This window comes from Platalea leucorodia (genome assembly GCF_965183815.1).
Source record: "Platalea leucorodia genome assembly, chromosome: 7".
Classification (NCBI taxonomy): domain Eukaryota; kingdom Metazoa; phylum Chordata; class Aves; order Pelecaniformes; family Threskiornithidae; genus Platalea; species Platalea leucorodia.
The window spans coordinates 31,055,126-31,074,409 of NC_138829.1; the positions used below are offsets into that span (position 1 = coordinate 31,055,126).

At 36.7% G+C, this 19,284-nt stretch overlaps 1 protein-coding gene across 8 annotated transcripts in view; it reads left to right on the plus strand.

Moving 5' to 3' along the window:
* HECTD1 (HECT domain E3 ubiquitin protein ligase 1) overlaps positions 1-19,284 on the plus strand; it is a 64,670-nt gene that overhangs the window by 5,434 nt on the left and 39,952 nt on the right. For 5 of the 8 annotated variants that reach the window (XM_082318521.1, XM_082318528.1, XM_082318526.1 and 2 more), the window contains exons 3-8: positions 13,600-13,834; positions 14,764-14,991; positions 17,858-18,139; positions 18,390-18,678; positions 19,008-19,084; positions 19,175-19,273. In XM_082318521.1, the coding sequence (XP_082174647.1) occupies positions 13,600-13,834; positions 14,764-14,991; positions 17,858-18,139; positions 18,390-18,678; positions 19,008-19,084; positions 19,175-19,273 (1,210 nt within the window). The remainder of the gene's footprint in view (positions 1-13,599; positions 13,835-14,763; positions 14,992-17,857; positions 18,140-18,389; positions 18,679-19,007; positions 19,085-19,174; positions 19,274-19,284) is intronic. The other 3 variants (XM_082318524.1, XM_082318525.1, XM_082318527.1) reach the window with 1 other exon arrangement.

Genomic DNA, 19,284 nt, shown 5'->3' on the forward strand with positions numbered 1-19,284 from the left:
AGTCCACTTTTACATAAGAAACGATTTGCTCTTATGACGTAAATGAAGAAAAAGATCATCATTTTAGTGAAGTACATCTGGTGATTAAAAGCTGCATATGGTGAGGACTGGCAAAGCTATGAAACAAAGATACATGAAAAATATTGATGTGAATGCTATGCATTTTCACTAAAGCACAACACTGTTTCCGGACTGATTTCTTAAGGAGTTAAGAGCAATACACAGTCTCACTTAGCAAAGAAAGATCACAAACTTGGGGGGGGGGGATGGTATTGAAATAATGGATTCAAAATCTTGTGCTTCATTATTGTAGTAAAGTAATAGCGTTACTTTGCAAACATAGTCTCAAGGAAATGGTATATTTTAAAGCTAATAATTTGTTTCTGTACAAGAGTAATGGATATTGAAACTAGTGTTTCAGATCAAATCAGAAAAATGAAAGTAGGCACAAATGCATGGTGGTGTATTTCCTAGTGTGCTACTTCTAGCAGTATCACAACAGATTGCGGGGTATGCAGCCAATAACAGGTAGTGGTGCCAAATAATTGACGTTTCTTTACTTCTCCCCAGATTTACATATTACAGCTGATTAAATTATTTTTAGTGTTACTCATATGTTAGCATTACAAAAATCAGCGGCATATTCATCTTCTGGTGATAATGAGTCACAGACACTGTTAGTCACTTAGCATGAAGAATGGCTAACATTTTACCAGCAGCAAAAGCCAGTAGCTTAAACTGCAGAAACTTAATGAGTGAATAGAAGTGGATCTGTTAAGTAGTTGAATTGGAGTAAAATAGCTAAACTCATTGTGATTATAAGTGCTAGTCCCAAATTGTAGTGAAACTGTATACTATTAAGTCAACTTTAACAGGAGTTTTAAGTATGCATTTTATATAAGCGTAACTGAAATGGTATTTTTAGTGTTTAAATTGTTACAGATAATTTCAAAGACAATGTAGAGGCTGTTAGTTACAATCTCATGTTATTAATATAGCACTTTTCCACATAAGTGTTTCAATTTATCTTTTTCGCCCTGTCTGATTGTTTCACGTTCTTTTTGGTGAAATAAATGAGAACAACTCAGATCTGGGCTTTGTGTTGCTATTTTCTTTCCCTATCTGCCAGAGTAACAGTATTTAGCAAGGAAGATTTTATTTAATTATTTTCCTTAATTACAAAGAAAACTTGTGGAACAAAGCAGTAGTATAACACGTAAAGTAAAACCCGAGTAAAATCTTTGCTACACAGAACAGATGAAATAAGCCTTATTAATGCTCAGAAAGAGAAAGCATGTCTTCCCCTTTGGCTGTGCCCTAAGTCACCTGTGTAACTTAGCATTAACAGATTGGGTCAGCAAAGAATTATCAAGAGTTATCATCTTATTTGACAAATAAAAACAAAAATTATACAAAGGATCAGAATTTAGGGTTCTAATGTGTAAAATAGAAATCCTTTCAGTTTATTTTTTAGATCAAATAAGTTTGTTAATTTACATTAAACCTTGTTCTTTCCGAAGTATGTATTCACCAGAGAAAAGATGTATCTCTACCTTGTATTTGCTAACATGTAATAACAAGCATGAGAAGAAATTCTAGTGAACCAAAGACTGTGTTGATGTGAGCTAGTGAGACTTTAGTAGAATAATATGGAACAGTTTAGCTTTGCCTCCACCCGATTGCTTAAAACTACAGGCTCCTGTGTTTATCAGGATTGTGTAACTCCAGTAAATCAAAATTAGATGTAGAGAGGAAAACAATTTTTCTTGTAGAGATGGGGATAGAAATCCAAAGTAGTGGTTTTCAGGCCTATTTTTAAAGTTTGGGCTGGCTTTAAAAGTGTCTTTGTAATTCAGACAGCGGTAAAGTGCCCTTTAACAGATCTAACAATCGTGATAAAACTGACAGGCTGTGAGGGCAGCTTTATCCGTATCAAGGTGGTTACATGTTGTGTGTCCTACAGATCTGCTCATTTTGTTATTTTAAGGGGGGGGGGGGGGGGGAAGGCAGTCCATTATTACAGTTTTGTGCGGGAGTGCAGCCATGAGTAAATTAGGATAAGTATTGCTGTCAACAATAGGCTACAGTTTTCATTATTTTAAACCATGCAAAGCATATGTTCTTAGTGCATTATTGGTTTGGGCTAATGCAGACGTCTTAATAAATGAAATTTTGTAAGCTTTGCAATGGCAAGACTCATGTGATTCCTACTAACTTTTTTTGTCTTTTAATGAAGGCAGAGAGTGTGGCAGCAGTGAAATGCGAGCACTGGAGTCATCTGTGGACTCCAATATAGTGGGATCTTCAGCATCCTATAGAGTGCTTTTCTGAGATGGAAGTAGCGGGGTGTGCTGTATTTTTCAGGGAGCTATCATCTTGTTACGGAATAATGTTTAGAACTGTTTCTGATTTTTAAAGCTGTTTGTTGTTGTTGGTGGGTGGTTGGGTTTTTTGCAATGGTTAGAGTTTTAGCATGCTAACATCTTTCTGGTTGCTCTTTGTAAAATGGGAATTATGGCCTCATTGTCACGGGTATTATGGAGATTAATTAGCCTTGTCTCGTCATTTTGAGAATCTTAATGGTTGCAAAGGCCGGAAGGGAAGATTAGGTCATCTAAATTGACATCCTCTCTTCTGTCGTAGGCCCCTGTATTTTACCTGGTTATTACTGAATTGAGCATCTTGTTTGATACAAGCGTAATGTGTAGTTAATGCTTCCAATAGGCCATCCTACCTAACTTTACCCCCTGGTTCGCTATTTAATCTGCTGCCTGGTTGCCTTTGTTGTTGGAATTGGCTTGTCCTTTTGTATTTGAATTGGACGGACTTCTGCGGTGGGCAGTCAGTGCACCTTTTCCAATTGAATTAAAAGCCAATACTGTTGTTACTGTGTGTGTACTTGCACACAAGTATCTTGTCAGCTCCTGATCTTCTGCCCCCTCTCCAATTCTTCAATTTCCAAGTTTTTTGGAAATATTTTCCAGTGTTGGCTTCATTCATGCTGTTTATAGTAGTACATTTAACTTAACTGTTACCAGTTATATATCCCAAATTTAGTTAAGATGTTTCCAAAACATTGCACAGGAAGCGCAGTTTTAGTTATTTATCTTCAGAGTTGCTTTCTAGGATATGATTGCTCGTTTCTTAGTCATGGCTTAATGTATTACCTAGACTAAGATCTGTAACTTGGCATTTATGTGTGTTAGAACACATTTTGTTTTAATGAGCCCACGCCTCTGAGTAGTCCAGACAGTTCTGCATAACTCATCACACTGTCTTTGCCACTACTTACTAGTCTGTCATTTTTTCCATTAAAGTATCAGTAGTATCATCAAGTACCCTTTGTTTTGTTCAGGGCTTTGTGTGTGAGATAAAATTGAAGTGATTCTTGCAAGTACCAGACAAAAGATGGGCGCAGAATTTTACGGCAGCGAGTTAATGACCTTTTGAAAGTTCCCGTCTCCTAACAGGTTGGATCAGACCAATAAAAGAGGTGTTACACAAATTTCGAATAGTGGGCTTCCTTTTCTTGAATGACTGTACTAGTCAAGTTATTTTAAATGTCGGCCCCTTACAAAGGGGCTATGTACGAGGCGTAGGGAGCGTAGGTGGTCAGTAGATTGGTAATGGGGAAACAGAAGTTTTCTTATTTAAGGTGGTTCTCTTTTTGAGCACCTGGAAATCCAGCAGAAGCCAGTGGGGAGATGTGCATATTTAAGCATGTTTACAAAATCATACTTTTTGTTTTGATTGCTTATTTCATTTTGAAATGTTAGCAAATGTAGTGTGTACTCCAACCATTATCTGTTTGCACAATTGAGGTTGCAACTAGTGGAAATCATAGGCAGAACTATCTGTAGTTTCAAGTTCTTTAATTTATTCAGCTATTGTGGACCAAGTTTCTGCAAAATATTTACAAAGTGCTGGAGACAGGAGAACAAACATGTAGAATTACTACCCTGACGCATGGCATATCTTTTCTATAAAGATGCTGAAAAATGCAAAAGGCAGCCCAACACATCCTTTGTAAATTCAAGAGCAAAGCTAACAATAATTTATTTAGAAATATAGAAATTACCTATCCTGCAGAAGCTGTTTCTTGTGGTGCATTTTTTTCTTTTGTTTCATTTTACACATCTGATATTTATTGAATGTGTAGTTGAGTACTTAGATGATGTATTCCTTCCTAATAGTGAACTCTCAGAAGAGGGTTCAACTGTCTGTCCTTTATTTTGCTAAAAGGAAGTTTGAAAGTGTTTCTAAATGTCAAATTTGAATTCTAAATTCATTTCTTTTAATTTCTAATAATGCAGAGTTTCTGCTGGAATAGATACAGGATGGAGTTGTTAATTCTCTAGCTTGATTTTGTTGGCCTGAGCTGTGATTGCAGTTAAGACTACAGAGGTTGAGTGTTGTGGAAGTTTAATATTTCATAATTGTGGTGAGAGTTCCTAAATTAGCAGTTAATTTTTAGTTGCTTCTTCCTTGTACCTTTAAAATATAGCATGGTAGCTCTGAAGTCTTACACATAGGTGGACATTTTCTGGCCTTTATTTGTTCTGTAACAGCATTGTAAGAAAACAGTGTACGATATGTTTTGGAAATGGGTCCAGAAGAATAAATGTAGGCGACACAGGTGTGCGGGCAGTCCTCTTGTGGATGATCGTGATTGCTCTGCTGCTGCTTTTGGTTCATATGTGGAAACAAAACGGTATTTCAGCAAAAGAAACAGGGAGAGTCTGAGGTCTGATATTTCCTTCCATAGAAAGAACTACAGAAAGGGAAAACAATCATTAATCAAAAGTAAGTTGGAATTACTATTGCTTTAACAACAAATCAGTTGTGCAGGATGTATGTTCTTCGAAACATTAAAGTTGTGTGACCCGTTGTAAATATTTAACTGGTATATTTTTCTAACTAATGAGGTTTAAATTCAGTATTTTAATTTGTAGTTACTTGAAATTATTACGTGGTAAATAATTATTCAGTAGTGTAGGCACACGTAATTCCTTATTTCCCCACTTTTAACTGGTCTGGGCAGATGGTATGCATTACAGATCCCGCACGAGTGCTGGCAGGCAGCTGAGCTTGGTTTTCCGCCACAAGTCACATGCCTTGGGCCAGGCGCCTGAAGCCGAAGGCTTTGTCACATGGCAGGGGCTCCCGTCAAGGGAATCCAGCGGTTGCTCTGGAATTGAGTGACACACCCTCATGCTAGCAGTGGTTGTGTTAACCATTTTGGGGATGAAGTGGGGTTGTCTTTTTTTCCTTATTTTGGGTTTTGTTTAAACACAACAGTAGTCTTTAAACGACCATTATTGTTGTAATTACATTTAAATGTAATTACAGAAATGAGTTTACAGTGCCTATTTTTACTTCCTTGGTATCTTTTTACACTGGCCAGCTGTAAAATCAGCTGAGTCACTTTGAGTTTAAGGGCTTAGCACTGGCAGGAGCTTACTGCTGTAGCTATTTAAGAATTTTGCATCCCTATGGATACGGCTGTTCCTAAAGGGAGGGTGGGGAAGGAAAAACTCAGAAGTGTGTCAGCATGTGGAGTTATGCTGAGTATAATGCTGTAAATGCTGTAGTAATGTAATTATTTTGATAAATTTCCCTAGCCTTTCTTGACATCTTATCAATATGATTGTGATGTTTAGAAAATGTTCTTAAATCAATTAAATTTTCTGCAGAGGAAGAATGTGTATTAAAGAATTTGTGTATCATGGTCTTTACAAGTTAATGAACTAATTTTAACATTGAAAGCATGATTATTTTTTTTAATAGAAATTATACAGAATCAGCACTTTTTTATGTGGGCTAGTTGTTTTCTTGGGGTCAGTACAGGGAACAGAGAATGCTCTACTACCCTAATCTTAATGGATTGGAGTATAAAGGGTAAATATTGATACTGAATAGTACTTACGTCAGACCTTTTAAAAACTGTTATTTACAAACCTGTCTTCCAATAAGATCTTTGAAACATGGTGGGTGGAAGACTTGCAAGATAAGAAGTAGCAGAAGTGCTTATCCTGGGAGCACAGGAGTAAAGACGGGTGGACATCCAGAACTGAGAGACTTAAAGTAATTAGCAAGAGCTGTAGCATTGGTTGCAAAGTAACCTCATTAACTCACTGGAAGTCGGCCTTCACTAAGGAGTAACACAGAGTAACCTCATTAATTCACTAAATTGGTCCCTAATCACTCTTCTTGAGAGGACTCTTTTAAAGTACTTTAGGAAGTGCCCAATGTGATGTTAATATAGCTTCTCCAAAATGAAAATCTGAAAATATTTTCCTTTAATTTTCATATTCATTAGGAGTACTGCCTAAATAGAAATCTAAACTTTGGAGCTACCTATTAGCTCCTGTTAGCCATTATTTTCTAATTTGAAAGAATAAAAACTAATAAAAAAAAATTTTTTTTTTCTGTATTAAAACAAACTCACCACTATCTTGTTTGTTCCACTACAAGCAGGTCATCGTGAACAGAGTGATTCCCACCTCACGAACTTTGAGGATACAGCAACAAATTTTTTTTTTTGCTGTTGTAATTTCTTTTTTCTGAGATATATTACTTCTTTTAGTTAGTATATGGTCTAGATAAAAGCAGCATGGTGAAACTGGTTTTGGTATTGGGATGTTTTAAGTTTAGAAATGATGCACTTTGCCTTTTTTCCCCTTGGTGGGAGTCAAGGCCTGCAGTGATGAAAGGTTTATTTGTGTTCTTTCCTCTTGGGAATCAAAAGCATCATCTGTCAGTAGATGGAAGTGTACTAAAAGCTGAACATCAGTTGCTGTCCTGTCATATGAGTTCATTCAGTGCCGTAGTTCTGCCCGCAGCCTCCCTGCTGCCCTGGGAAGTTTTGGCAGCATTGTTTTTCCCATGTAGACAGTTTTGTAAAGGCGAGTCCAACGTGCAGCCACTGTGGTACAGACACTCCTGAAATGCTTTTCTTTGCTACCTGTCAAAGTATATTTTCGTTCTAAGCATAGTCTTAGTTGGAACGGCATTAGGATCTATATTACTGATGGGACCTGATCTTCTACAGCAAATATTTGGGACAGTTTTAGGTCCCTTTGGTCTCTTTTGGCCTGCCTGAGGAAGCCAGTAGGGACTTACCTTGGACTTAAGGTGTAATAGTGACACATAGATAACACGGCTTCTCCGACTCACTCTTTGGTTCCTGCTGGCGTTGACTATATTTGCTTACCTGGTGCTTCGTTAAAGAGAGAGGCTGGTCCTCCCAAAGTACTCTTCTCGGGACCTGGTTGCTAGAATTAATTCCAGGTGAGCAGTGGATTTCTCTTCCCTGTGCTGCCTTTGCTTAGACTTCAGTGCCAAGGTGCCTTTACTGAGGATTGGATCGAGTGAAAACTCAAGGACTACTTTGAAAGCCCGTTTGCACAATTTTGAGACGTAGGGACCATCCACTGAGTAAGGGCAAGACTTTCCCTTTTTCTTAGGGGTCAAGTGCCAGCACACAGAAATCCTCAGTGGGGCTGTGTGACAGAAGAGAGGGATGTACTTTGGACACCTGCTATGTGGCTGTGACATCTCCCATCATATGCTGGTGCTCCTGTCTACCCCTTCCAGTCCTTTCTCTGGCACTGCTCACATGCGTGTTCTTGTCCCTGAGACATGTAGAGCAGATACTTCTAGTCTCAACCATGAGAGACCTATGTAATAGCTTCGGGCGGATTTTAGGATTAGAGGGTGATCCCTATAAAGCTGACCTGTGTTCTTCTGGTTGTAACAGTTATTCATAGAAAAGTTACCTACAGCATAATGACTAAAGTTCTTCAAAATGACAGCTGTACAATTTTATGCTGTAATTATTCCAGCCACCTGTTTGAGAAGACTGTGGCTGGAGCACTGGGAATGTGTTGGTACGCCCTTCTCTGCTACTACAGGCTTAATCATTGGTCTAGACTGTGTGTGAATGACAGAACTGGTACTTTCTGTCACCTCGCTAGCAGGAACTTTAGGGACTGCTAAGGCTCGAGTGGACTTCAGGAGGCAAAAAGAATCTGAACTTATCTGTATGGCATGTGTGTGCTTATGAACATAACCTGTGTGCATCTTTTAAGAGTTCCTGTGTAACTGATGGCTGTCTACTGGAATGCTAGTTTGTGGTTTTCACCATGAAATAAATACAGTGATGTTTTACTACAGAATATTGAAGTTTGTTTGGTTTTTTTCTTTGTATTGAGGATGTTTCATAAGTATGTTAATTCCTCTGTTTAAAACTCTAGCAGTCCATGTGGTTTATCTAGTGTAGTAAATTTGCTCTCCCTTTATTCATCTCCTGCTCTTGATTCTATCAAATCTTCCAATGCCTGGACCAAATATCTTTGCAAAGGATGTATCTCTAATTATTACAGAACGAAGGTCAAAGTTCTTTTGCAACCTTCAGTAAGAGTACCTCTTCGCGCATAGGTTGTACGTCTTCCTCTTGTTTTGAGTATTACTGCTCCAAGTAAAGCAAAGTAGAGCATCATTCTTACCTGGTCATTTTGCATGCACGTTCAGAATGGCAATTTAGGCAGCAATTGGGGGCATAACAGCAGCAGTGCAATTCATTCTTTTGATACCTTTTGGAGAAGCCAGAATAAAAAATTGTCTTTACTAGAACCTCTCTATTAAAATAGCAGAAAATGCTGGTGATGGGTTAACTGACAGTAAACTGGTAGTACCATGCTTTTTAAAAGCTGTGAGGAAGTGAAATTAGGAAACCCAATGTAATGATGTGATATGCTAAACACTAAATTGCAGTTGTCAAAACTGCTGAGATATCAAGATAAGATGTAATAATGTGGGATGATTAGTTTGCATTCTCTTGTCTGTATCTGTCCTATTGTACAATTATACTTTAGGATGGAATTTGTTGTTTTGTTCTGGTGGTGCAGGGAGATCCTCATCTGTGACAGGCCCTCAGATGCTACAGTATGACAAATGCTAATGACTTGTATGTCACAGGCAATAGATAAGGAGAAGGAGGTGCTAAACATTATTAGGAACTTTTCTGGGTAGGAGAAGACAGTGCAATGAGAAGTTCAGAGCTAGTCATTGAGTGAGGCTCAGTCTTTATCTACTGTGTCTAATAATCACAGGACTGCAGTAAATTAAGGTGGGAAGAAGGCAATATTTTAAACTTGCAGGGTATGCGTGTGTGTATGCATTCCTGCCTGCTTGCTTATGTGATATGAATGAAGGACAGTCAATTACATTTGTCCACAAGAAGCTCCTGCTACTGGATTGTTTCACTTAGTTCAGCATAGAAATTTACCATCTTATTCATCAAAATCTCCACAATTGGAATACTGTTTAAATTCTGGGAAAAAATTTACATGTACTAATATGTTTTTTGTGTTGTCTCAAACTCTTAACGCCCACGGAGTAAAAAACTGTCTGAAGAGGCTTGGGCACGGCTTCTTGAAGATGCATTTCAGAAGCGCATACAAATACAACTTGATAATTGTGTTTTCATAGAATTATAAAAGGTCTGTAGCTGACCAGAAAAGCTGTTATGTATGAGTAATGAATAACCTTGTATACTTGGCTAGCATAGTAAACATATTTTTTTTCTGCTGGTAATAACATTAGAAGTTCAAAGTGTTAAGGAACTGTGCTGCTTAGAACAAAGTATAGCAATGTATTGGCCTGAAATAATATTAGAGAGCAGTGGACAAGATAGCGTAGAGGTCCTACCTAGGCAAATTGGCGCATGGTGGACTGCGTTGGCCAAATGTGTCTTTTGTATCTGAGAATACAGCTGATGACGTTATTTTCAAAGTCAGTGTCAGTGTTGCTATCATCCTTTGGGGCTTGAAAAAACAGGTTGGATCTCTTGCCAGCTGTGACCTCTCTGGAAAAGTAGTAGCTGTATATAAAAGATTGTTAAGGCAATGTTCATAAAACAATAATAAAAATACTTTTTGACAGTCTCACTGGCAGAGACTCAGGGCTGATAGAATCCAGGTCTGTCTGTTTTGCTTTCCTCAGAAATACTTTGGACTTCTGCATGCATTTTATTGCCTGGTATGACTTTCGGGATAATAACTTAATTTGTATTACTGTACTGTGTAGAACTTGAACCAAATTGAGTTGAGAGAGAAGTGAGGGGAAGAAGATAACACAACTGTACATCTTGTGTGCTAAAATAATAAGAAACTGTGATTTGCTGTTTTGGAGACAAACACAAAAATTCTGGTTTGATTCTTTTTTTTTTTTTTTTTTCTTCCATGTTCCTGGTAACAGTGTCTGAGAAAAATGAAGTTTACACTTCTATTACTTCTAAATTTGCATGAGCTGTAATAACAATCAAGCTTTATATTATCTTTATATGCATCGCTGTATGACTGATGCTTCTTCATAAACCGTCTTGGTTTTCATCTTTTTACTATGCATTGGCTATGTGATTTGTTAGATTAGTTTATAGTTGGTCCAGAGCATTGAATTAGAAGGCTAGACTTTCTTTTGTTGTTAGGGAACAGGCAACTGTTTAAAACTATTGAATGAATTCTGCATTGAAATATGATGAATTAACTTTTTAAAAGAAAAAAATATTAAAGATAATATGCATCACAAATTTTAGTTTGCAGTAAATTTGTGTGTACTGGAGTGGGTAGTGCATAAAATTTCATGCCACAAAGCCGGTGTGTTTTGTTATGTTTTACTTTCAAGCCTGTGATTTTTGTGTATATTGATTCTTGATTTGCTGCAGGAAGAAGGAGGGGAAAAAGAACTGATTCCTTAGCATTAAATTAAAGCTTAAGCATTGCTTATTCCCCCTCTTTTTTTCTCTTCAGTCTTCATTATTGTCCTTAATAAATCTTTATAAAATATTTCTGCTGTCTCTTCTGCATGGTGTGGTCTAGCTCTCAACTTCCCGTTCACTAGCAATATCCAACAAAACTAAAAAAAACCCAGCAAAACCAAAACAAAAAACCAAAACCGAACTGTGAAAAGAAACAAGCACAAAGTACAGAGAGCTCAGAGGCTGAAGTAGCTTGAAAGAATTTTCTGTGAAAGCTGTTGTTAAAATTAGATCAGTTGCTATTTTCAGAAAGGGTAAATAATTTTATTTTTTCAGAACAAGCAAAGTTCTTGTTATTACTGCTTTTATAGGAATTCCACATGCATTACCATAATCTACAAAATTAGTTGAAGTCTGGGTAGCTTATTATTTTGAGAACCAAGTAATTCCCACAGGTTAAGTGTGTGACAAACCTCTATTTTTTTCCTGAAACCTTATGATGTAACTTGGTTTCCTTATTGGAGGACTGGAAATCATTCCCCTAAGTCAGAAAACAAATGTCCTGACAGCAAGTGGAGGTTGTTATTTGCCTCCTAATTGAAAAAGTATGGTCTCTGACTAATGTAGCTAGAGGTTCTGGCAAAAAGTAATTTAAAAAAAAAAAAAAACTAAAACCTTAAGTTTTTGCCAGTGAGCTGTGTTCTTATAAGAAGAGCATTGCTGATACAGTGCACTGGCATTTGTGTGCTGGCAAAGAATTCAATATAAATGATAGGCTCTTAGTAACTTTGTATTTTTGCTGTATCTGCTGGGTAACTGGCTCACGTGGACAGGTGTTTTAAGGACAGGAATGGATTTCTTCCAGATTTTTAAATTTCCATTTTCAAAAAATACATCCAAGTTCCATTTGTGCTCTGTCTTTTTGTAAACTGTTAAATCATAGAAAAAAATGTAAATGTTAGATTTGCTAACTATTGCTTTTAACTCCTTGCAAAAATCTACAGGGTTTTTGCTGCTGCTGCTGTCTTTGGAAAACTGAGAAGAATGTTTTACTGCTACTTGCTAGTATTACAACAGAGACAGTGGAGCTCCTTACCTTCTACTTGGTTATATGTGTGTGGCTTTGGTGGGGTTTTTTTTGTTTGGTTGGTTGGTTTTTTAAGATTTGTGTTTATCGGTATATTTTTTTTTCTTGCAATATAATATTTGAAGAACACTGTTCATAGCTATGTTTTAGTGATCTGTCTGCTGTTGCATAAAATTCAGTGTAAAAGATCCAACACCAAACCACTAGAACAGTTAGCACTGTCTGCTTTAAATTTTATGTACTGAAATGCTTCTTGTGTCATTGTATGGTAGTCATCTAATAATGAGTACAAATTTCAGACTTTTTTTTTCAGTGGATAATGTCCTTAAAATGCAAAGTTACTGTGTAAACTCTACTTAAGAAAGATGTGGAGTTAAATAGCAGATTTCTTAAGAACAACAGACAGTATAGGCTGGATAGGTTAATACAAGTATTAAATATGCGATTTAGCTTTATCAAAGCTTCAGTTATTAACTTACGTAATTAAGAATCATTGGGTAATGTATTTATTTGTCAGGCAGTATTATTTAATTACTTCATAGACCATGGCCAGATCTTCAAGGAAACTATTAGCATTTTGCTGTCCCAGGATTTGGTGCCTTTGTATGAGTCACTGCATGCACCAGACGGGATACTGAATGACCTCTGGGTTGGTCTTCAGAATGATTCATCAACGTGTACTTCACCTGTCTTCCAGACCAAAAAGTGTGCTATTGGTTTTGTTCTTTCTCTTTTGGATTTAGAAAAGTTTTAGGTCTTCTTTTGCAGACCAAAACGCTAGTTTTAAAAAAAGTTGCAATATTTGCCTCCTGTAGATTCAGTCTGATCTCCTACATCTAAGGATGAGGTATCTGGTTATTTTGACTACTCTCATAGCATATATGCCCTTCAGTTTATTCCTCACTACCACATTGGAAGTCTTCTACTACTGCAGTGAACAATCATTATGTTATTTTTTGCTGAGTAAGTATGCTATTGGAAGACAAATTGTCTTAAAGTATAGCTCCATGTCTTAGCACTTTTGATCCGAATCAGTCTTAACCATAGCTGCCATAATAGTGAAAAGCATTGTTATGACCATCCATTCTGGTTTGTATCCTATTATGTCAGAGGGATAGAAGAGGACTGTTGCAGCTTGCTTATTTTGTTTTGAAGTTGTGGGGATGTTCTTGACTGACCTTGCATATGGAAATGAAGCTAACAATAAGGAGGAGAGCCAGAGGCTACTGAGGCATGGATACGAAGAGAAAATGCAATAGAAGCAAGCTAAATGAATTAAATATGTTCTCAGTGTGGTTAGAGAAAAAGAGTGAGGCGGGGGGGGTGGGGTGGGTGTAAGCTGAAATAGGATAAAAAGACAAGTGAGAATGTTTATAACCTTGAAGCTCTATTAAGAAAAAATGCATTCTGTTTCATGATGTGAGGTTAATTCCTAACATAATTTCCCAAGAGGATAAATTTTCCCATGTATGATTGTAAAATTTAAAGAATTTTTTCTTCTGCTGGTTTCCTTCCCTAATACAGCATCTCTTCAGATAGCTGATTTGAATTTTGGGGTGTGTATGAGATGCCCGCATCTTAGCATTCTAAATGAATACTCTGAACCAACTATATCAATACTCTGAACCAACTAATCAAGCAAATCGTGTCAGCATGAAAAGCATTGATCTGTTAGTGGGAAAGTGTATGAAATTACTTAACGTAGAGAAACTTGCACAACTTAGTAATGTGTTGCATTTTTTTTTTCCTGCAGATGCCCTCCTCGAACTTTTTTACCAGCACTGTGCAAAATTTTTCTCGATGAAAGTGCTCCAGACAATGTATTGGAAGTAACAGCTCGTGCCATAACGTATTATCTGGATGTATCAGCCGAATGCACCCGTAGGATTGTGGGAGTTGATGGCGCTATCAAGGCACTTTGTAATCGTTTAGTAGTTGTTGAACTTAACAACAGAACGAGCAGAGATTTGGCTGAGCAGTGTGTGAAGGTATGTGTACTGAAGAACCTTCTGTTTCTAAGAAGGAGTTGGAAAATTTGCTGTTTCTGAAAAGCTTCCTCATATTCTAATCTTATTTATTTTATTAATATGTGAAGCAGAAACATAGAGTATGATAAAAGTGTACATGCCAGTGATGCTGCTTATCTTTACTGTTAGTCTGGTGCTCTTCAAAGCTGAGATTCCTTTAAAAGAAAAAGTATAGAAAAAGAAACAAAAAAATACTAGAAGAAAGTTTTCCTGTTTATCTTGCATGACTAGAATGCTAAGGGCTAGTTTTATGCTAAAAAGGGAAGGAAGAATTGCTCCAGATACAGATAAATTAGCTGCTGTAAAAAAAAAGTCTGCTGTCTCTTCAGTAGCATGAGACACAGCTCCTCTGCACCCCTGTGAAATTTTTTAGAAAAATTTACAAGATTTACAACAATGTACAAGATTTTACAACGTCTTGTTTAAAGTATAACTCATGGCCATGTGATAGCATATAGTTTGAGTCATTGATTACCATGGCATCAGACTTCATGCATGTATATTCTATGTACTAGTTCTAGCCTACTCCAAAGTACATTATTGAAGTACTGGAGTAACAGTACTCTTGGACGTTTCAGGCTTTCCGTTGTGTGTTATCCAAAGACCTAATTCTCCCAGGAAAAGATACTGTTATGTAGCTGTCTCTCACGAACATCTGTTATGACCATGCTATTAGGGGATATTCTTGTATTTGCTCCTGTATTTTTGAAGAAAACTGTAACTACTAGCTTACTGGAAGCTTTGGCCCCTTCTGGGTGTTGAGGAAGAGAAGGGCTTTTTTTTTTTTTGTTCTGTTGCTTCATTTTCTTAACCAGTTCTGTAGATGGGTATAAACAAATAACTGACTTTTTATGTGTACATCATTCTGATTAAATTTCTTTTTGTCATAGGTGTTAGAATTAATCTGTACCCGTGAGTCAGGAGCTGTGTTTGAAGCTGGAGGGTTGAATTGTGTTCTGACATTCATTCGTGACAGCGGACACCTTGTTCATAAAGATACTTTGCATTCAGCTATGGCTGTAGTATCCAGACTCTGTGGCAAAATGGAGCCTCAGGATTCCTCATTAGAGATCTGTGTGGAATCATTGTCTAGTTTATTAAAACATGAAGACCATCAGGTAATGTAATAGTTGGCTCAGTATGCTGTGAATTTAACTTCCATTATGTTTATTAAACGAACAGCTACATATTTTTATATAGCCTCCACAACTATATGTTTACATAGTAGTTGTTATATTTGGATGTTATGGTAGTTTCCTTTACATTTGTGATGACAAGAGGATAAAAATACTGCTTAGCATTTGACTTCAAGCACTATTGTGTGAATACGATCTTATTTAACCTCTGAAAACTATCGAAAAATATCCTGTAATTTTTTTCAGCGCATTTTAAAATACTTTCTGAAGTAATTATTGTTCTATGTCTGCACCTCAGTCACTGTTAAACTGAGCATAAATAAGAGACAAAAATCAATTTGGTTTGTTTTACTTTTGCCAAGCTAAGAGAAGCAATAAAAACATCCACAATCAATGCTAAAATATTACATTGGAAGCCAGCTTAAATGGTACTACTATAGATGTAGCACTACTTCTTTATTGTACTTTTATTAACTTGAGATGAAGTAGTCCTTGTAAAATGTAGAAAGTAAATCTGTATCCTTCAGAAATGTGTTTTGTGTGAAACAAACCTCAGGATTTACAATGAATGTTGATGTGTATTATGGATTTGCGCAGTAACTTCTTTTGTAAAGTTTTGTTGTCGTCCCCCTCGCCCATCCGTTTACACTATTGGATTTGGTCACTTTTTGTGTGGGCCACTAGTTAGTAACACCACTTGAGGGAAGAGTTCATACCAGATGAATGTGGCCCAAGAACAGCTTATCTATAGGTTTGGTTTTTTTAACCTTTCTACTAAACTTGCAGTTTGTGAGAAGAAATGTAAATACCTTCCACAGTACTCTCTTGCATTGTAAACTGATGCCACTAATGCGGTGTGTTAAATAAGATGAACCTTCCTTGTGTATTTCTGACAGAGCTGTTCTGGTAAAAATCCATAAAGTATATACAGATTACATAAAGATTGGCAGAATTGTTTACCCATCGTGCTGTCAAAGAACTGGAGCAAAGTGCCAGAGGACATGAGTAGCAACCGTTACAAGTTAAAGGAAAAATCCCTTGCAAAAGAGTACTGATAAATCAGAATGCTCGGCACGCAGGGACCATGCCAGAAGTTTAACATGCTTTGCATTTATTCAGGAGAAACTTTGTTTTTCAAGTCCTTGCAAACTTAATGGAGATTTAACTTCATGAAGTCTGGCTGATACTGTAATCTTGTTCTGTGTGTTGATGAGTAACTGTATTTAAGCCCTTGGTATGTGACAGCTGACAATCATTTTGAAAATGGGCTGTACTAGAAGTTGATGACATTTCATGGAGTAAGAACTGTAGTAATTTAGAGTTTGGTAAAGAAGAGGTATTGCTGGGTTTTTGGTTTGTGGGGGTGGTTTTTTTTACTATTTCTTGACACCAGTCTGGTTTGCTACTGCACATCTATGAAGGCAAATGTGCCAGAAGCAGCTCATCTTGATATCCCTGTGCAAACCTCCTGATCTGAAAGATGGAGTCACTTTTAGTGTATAGATGAGAGAAATGTTAAAGGCAAAACCTCCTTTTCTTTTCAACACCGACATGAAAAGAAGTTGGATCCTTTCCTGGGCAGTTGGCCAGCAGTATTTTTTTGACAGATTGTTAAGAGTCATTGTTTTGGTTCTTTTTTTTTTTTTTTTTCTTTTCTTTTTTCTTCCCTCTCCCTTTAGTGACAAACCTAAATTTGGGAGTTTGTATTTTATTGTCACAAAAATACTTGCATATCCCTGGGTCAGGTGCTCAGTGGACAATATGGATTATCTAAGGGTAAAATTTGGTTTTCCCAGTTTGTTCTATTTTTAGGCTTGGTCCAACTGAAAAATTTTTTACTTATGAGAAGTATGTAGACCTTTAAATAAAACCTTTAACTATCAAACTTCACTGTCAGTTTAATACTTTGGGAGATCTGAGTTAGTGCCTCAGCTAATGGCTTGTTTGATAGTATTTCTTTTAATAGAAAGCACCAAATTAATATAACATATTGTAACATTAGCATAATATTAATTATAAATATAAAATTATGACATATTAGAATGTTATATATTCTATGGATAAAGAAGATAAAACTGTAAAGAAATTTTTAAATTATCTTCATTGTCCTTTGAGGAACAAATTTGACATTCAGTAAATGTGTGAAAGTTAGAAAGTAAAACCTCATAAGGCATTTTCTTGGTGTTTTGGTTTTTTGTTTTGGTGTGGTGGTGTGTGTGTGTTGTGTTGGTTTTTTTTTTTATTATTATTATTATTATTATTATGAGAAAGCTGCTTTAACAGTTTCTGATATCAGAACAACCAGAAGGTTAAGCACTCTGTATTTCAATACCAAGCCATGGGTTGGTTTTGGTTTTTTCCAAACTGTATTGTCAGAATGGACAATTGCTAGTGGGGATTATAAATAGTTTGGTTTCCTGTAAGAACAACATCTGTAACTAAAAGCTGTTGTAAAAATACACTTCCAACATCTATTAATTTGGCAATTTGATTATTAAATGTGTTTTTCTAGATTGGTTTGGGGTTTTGCTCATATGGTTAAGGAGATGCTGACAATGCTGAACTTCAGACAAAGAAAATAGTTTCCTTGATTTCTGTATATCATCGGGGGGGGGGGGGGGGGGAACCCCAACATGATACAATCCTTCAGTGAGCATTTCAGAGTACTGTTGAGTTCCAACTGTAGGTTTCTGGCTTAAAAAGCCTATCTCCTTCATCCATTGACTTTGAAGGGAATCTGGGGAAATCGGCTTCTTCTGTGTGTCCTGTATTCTTGTGAATATCCCCTTAACACCTTCTCATCTTAAGTAACAGATGTTTCATCTTTTCTCTTGCACTTCTTTCTTAGGTTTCAGATGGAGCTCTGAGATGCTTTGCTTCATTAGCTGACAGATTCACACGGCGTGGAGTTGACCCAGCTCCATTAGCTAAGCATGGATTAACTGAGGAGTTGTTATCTCGCATGGCAGCTGCTGGTGGGACAGCATTAGGACCATCTTCAGCTTGCAAACCTGGACGGAGTAGCACTGGAGCACCATCTACAGCTGCAGATTCTAAATTAAGTAATCAGGTGTCAACCATTGTAAGCCTGTTGTCAACCCTGTGTAGAGGCTCTCCAGTAGTAACACATGTAAGAAATCCTTTTACGCTACAGCTATTTGTTCTCGTAGGGTTTTTCCCTTCATGTACTTCAGTATATGCAAGATTTTTGTTGCTATTTTATCTATAGATACATAGATTTATAGATTTTATTTTTTGTATATATACACACATACACGTAGGTTATTTATAAAGAGGGGAAAAAAGGAAACATTTCACATGGAAATGAAACCCAGTTCTGATAGTATTTTCTAAAGCCCTGTATATTTTTTATTGTTCAGACTTTTAATTATTTCCAGGATCTCCTAAGATCTGAACTTCCAGATTCTATAGAAAGTGCGTTGCAGGGTGATGAGAGATGTGTACTGGATACCATGCGGTTAGTAGATCTTCTTTTGGTGCTACTGTTCGAAGGGAGAAAAGCCCTGCCAAAATCCAGCGCTGGATCTACAGGCAGAATCCCAGGATTGCGAAGACTGGATAGTTCTGGGGAACGTTCTCATCGGCAGCTGATAGATTGCATCCGCAGTAAGGATACTGATGCACTAATAGATGCTATTGACACAGGAGGTAAGCAAAAATACTCTGAAAAAGAGAATGAGATAAAGTAACTTTTTATTTTTATAATCTATTGTGTCATAACAAATACTTCGGTAGTACTTTGAAATTCTTCATATACAAGTTCATGTATGTTGTTAAATACACAACAGGTCTTGATAGTAATAATTCCTATGCTTTATTATTATTATTATTATGGCAATTAAGGGCATAAATGCTTCCCTAGAATTTTTGAGGATGCTTAATTTTTTTTAAGACCTACCATTTATTTAAAGAACACTGATGAAGTTTAATTTATAATTCTGTGAGCTTTAATTATTTTATTTAACTGTATCTTTCAGCTTTTGAGGTAAATTTTATGGATGATGTAGGACAAACTCTTTTAAACTGGGCCTCAGCTTTTGGAACTCAGGAAATGGTAAAGTATTTTACAGAATCTTAAAAACTTAGGTTATTTATGTAAAGAAGGAGATGAAAAAAACCTAGTTTTCTTTTTCTTGTTTAACAGGTAGAATTTCTCTGTGAAAGGGGTGCTGATGTTAACAGAGGTCAGAGGTCATCCTCACTACATTATGCAGCGTGTTTTGGAAGACCTCAGGTAGCAAAGGTATGATTTAA